The 2,054-nt window shown below is 45.8% G+C and overlaps 1 protein-coding gene across 1 annotated transcript; it reads right to left on the bottom strand.

Annotated features, from left to right (window-relative positions):
- Nucleotides 1–1,427: 1,427 nt before the first annotated feature.
- Nucleotides 1,428–1,820, bottom strand: ctxn3 (cortexin 3). The gene has a single exon (XM_071906474.2). It carries the CDS (start codon nt 1,818–1,820, stop codon nt 1,428–1,430), a length of 393 nt encoding a protein of 130 aa, XP_071762575.2.
- Between the last annotated feature and the right edge of the window lie 234 nt (nt 1,821–2,054).

Here is a 2,054-nt window from a genome sequence, read left to right as displayed (position 1 = left end):
CAACTTACTACCCACGTGACAACTTGCCCCGCTCTCCCCTACCCTACATCAGGTGTTTCCTTTACATAAAGCTCTGGGCTTCTACCCCAGGGCAGATGATTCAACACCTCACTGTCAAAGGTCCAATGTCACATTTCACATTGCTGCAAAAAGCATCTTTAGAATTACATTTTTTGTTATTACCCATAAACTCTGGATTCATCCACATGTATAAAGTTCTTCCAGCACACCCAAAAAAGCTTTCCATCTGGGTGTGACATGATCTGAAAAGACCCTGACTACATCTTTATCAAAAAAACACATGTTAATTCATCCAAAATACACTGTTTAAACATTTCTCCTTCATAACAACCTGATCACTGCACAGCTTGATTGATTTTCATCTACAGGAATCATATAAAATCATCGTCAAACCAATAAGCTATGACATTATGAGGGTAAAAAATGCTTGTTTATGGCTAATGAGCCATCTCATCACGAATACCCTGTTAGTGTAAAACCCTGTTCTCTCACTCACTGGATGCACCAAAATGCTTGTAAAAATGTTTCTTAAGGTTTCTATCAGGAACATCTTGTGAGTAAGTTCTTCACATAGCACAGACGAACAGTAGTGGGCTCAGACAGTGAGGTATGGTGAAGTAGAAGGACTACCCTGTATGAGTGAGGCACCCTAAGGTCACTGACATTATATCTGTCTCTGGTCTCAATGAACCTACAAATGCTGACAGTGTAAACAAGACACAGTTAGAGAAAGGAGTGGCAGAGATCTCTACAAATGTGCACAGGGACAGTTTGGTGTGTCCATACCACTGGGAAAATGTCGCTTTTTTTTTAAAAGTTAGATCTAACCACATTTCAGTTAGAAAATGTGTGTGTTCTGTGTGTGTGCAATTTATATCTTCCAGGAAACACTCCATGCTCCATTCCTGTGTGAATTTATGTGTGTGAATAGTACACACACATGCCCTAAGCATGGTCAAACCAGCCACCAAGTCATCAAAATATCAAATCAAGACATCCATCCATCCATTGTGTTTGTATAGATCTGTAGCTGTGCATTTTTGTGTAAGTGTCAGCCTGGCCAGCTACAGTTACAGTCACACTGTATGAAGTCCATTTGACCCATAATACAGTTGTATGCAAGTAAAATACACCCATATGCCAACATTGAACTGGCCCATCTTCAATCAACTCGTGTGTGTGTGTGTGAGAGAGAGAATAAAACGCCTGTGTGTGTAGTGTACATACACACCAACAAGGCAGTGTGAAATGAAGCAGTAAAACACCAGTCCTCTGCCTCTTATTCCCTCTATCAAGACCATAAACTCAAGGCAAATACAGCCGTACAGCAAAGTGTGACTGTGTGTGTGTGTGCAGGCATATGTTGTGTATTTGTGTGCTTCGGAGTGAGTATTTTGCATACAACCCTAGGCCAGAGTGTAGTCGAACTGGCCCTTCTCGAGGCCGTCGAGGCCGTCGGCCCAAGTGGAGGTGGGCATGCTGCGGTAGGGGTCCAGCAGGATGCGGAAGCAGCGCACGATGAGGATGAGGAGGAAGACGAAGAGGAAAATGACCAGGGCGAAGGTGGTCTTCTGCTCCAGGGACATGGCGGCGGCGGCGGCGGCGGAATCGGACGAGGAGGAGGAGGAAGACGAGGAGGAGGAGGAGGAGGAGAGGGAGACGAAGTGCCCCCCGGCGGAGTGCAGCAAAGAGGAGAGAGGAGAGGTGAAGGGCTCTCCCTCCATCATCCGGGAAGAGAAGTGCGCGGCGGCGGCGGCGGGGTAGTGGCACTGCAGCTGCCACAGGGAGCGCTGTGTCATCGTCCTCGCACCGGCCTGGCCCCGCCCCTTCAGATGGACCTCATTGTCTGCGAGGAGGTGATGAGGAGGAATGAGTAGATGAGAAGAAAGTCAATTCAAATGTATTTCTAAAGAATGGGCATCCAAAGTGTGTTACTCTCCATAACTTAGTGAGTCCAAAGTTGATCTCATAGTTTTCTATCATTATAATGGAGAGCAAAGATCAAGCAGAAATCACCAGAAATCTTATTGGAA

Source organism: Centroberyx gerrardi, chromosome 2, assembly GCF_048128805.1.
Source record: "Centroberyx gerrardi isolate f3 chromosome 2, fCenGer3.hap1.cur.20231027, whole genome shotgun sequence".
In the NCBI taxonomy this organism is placed as follows: Eukaryota; Metazoa; Chordata; class Actinopteri; order Beryciformes; family Berycidae; genus Centroberyx; species Centroberyx gerrardi.
This window is presented reverse-complemented; position numbering and strand designations above follow the sequence as displayed.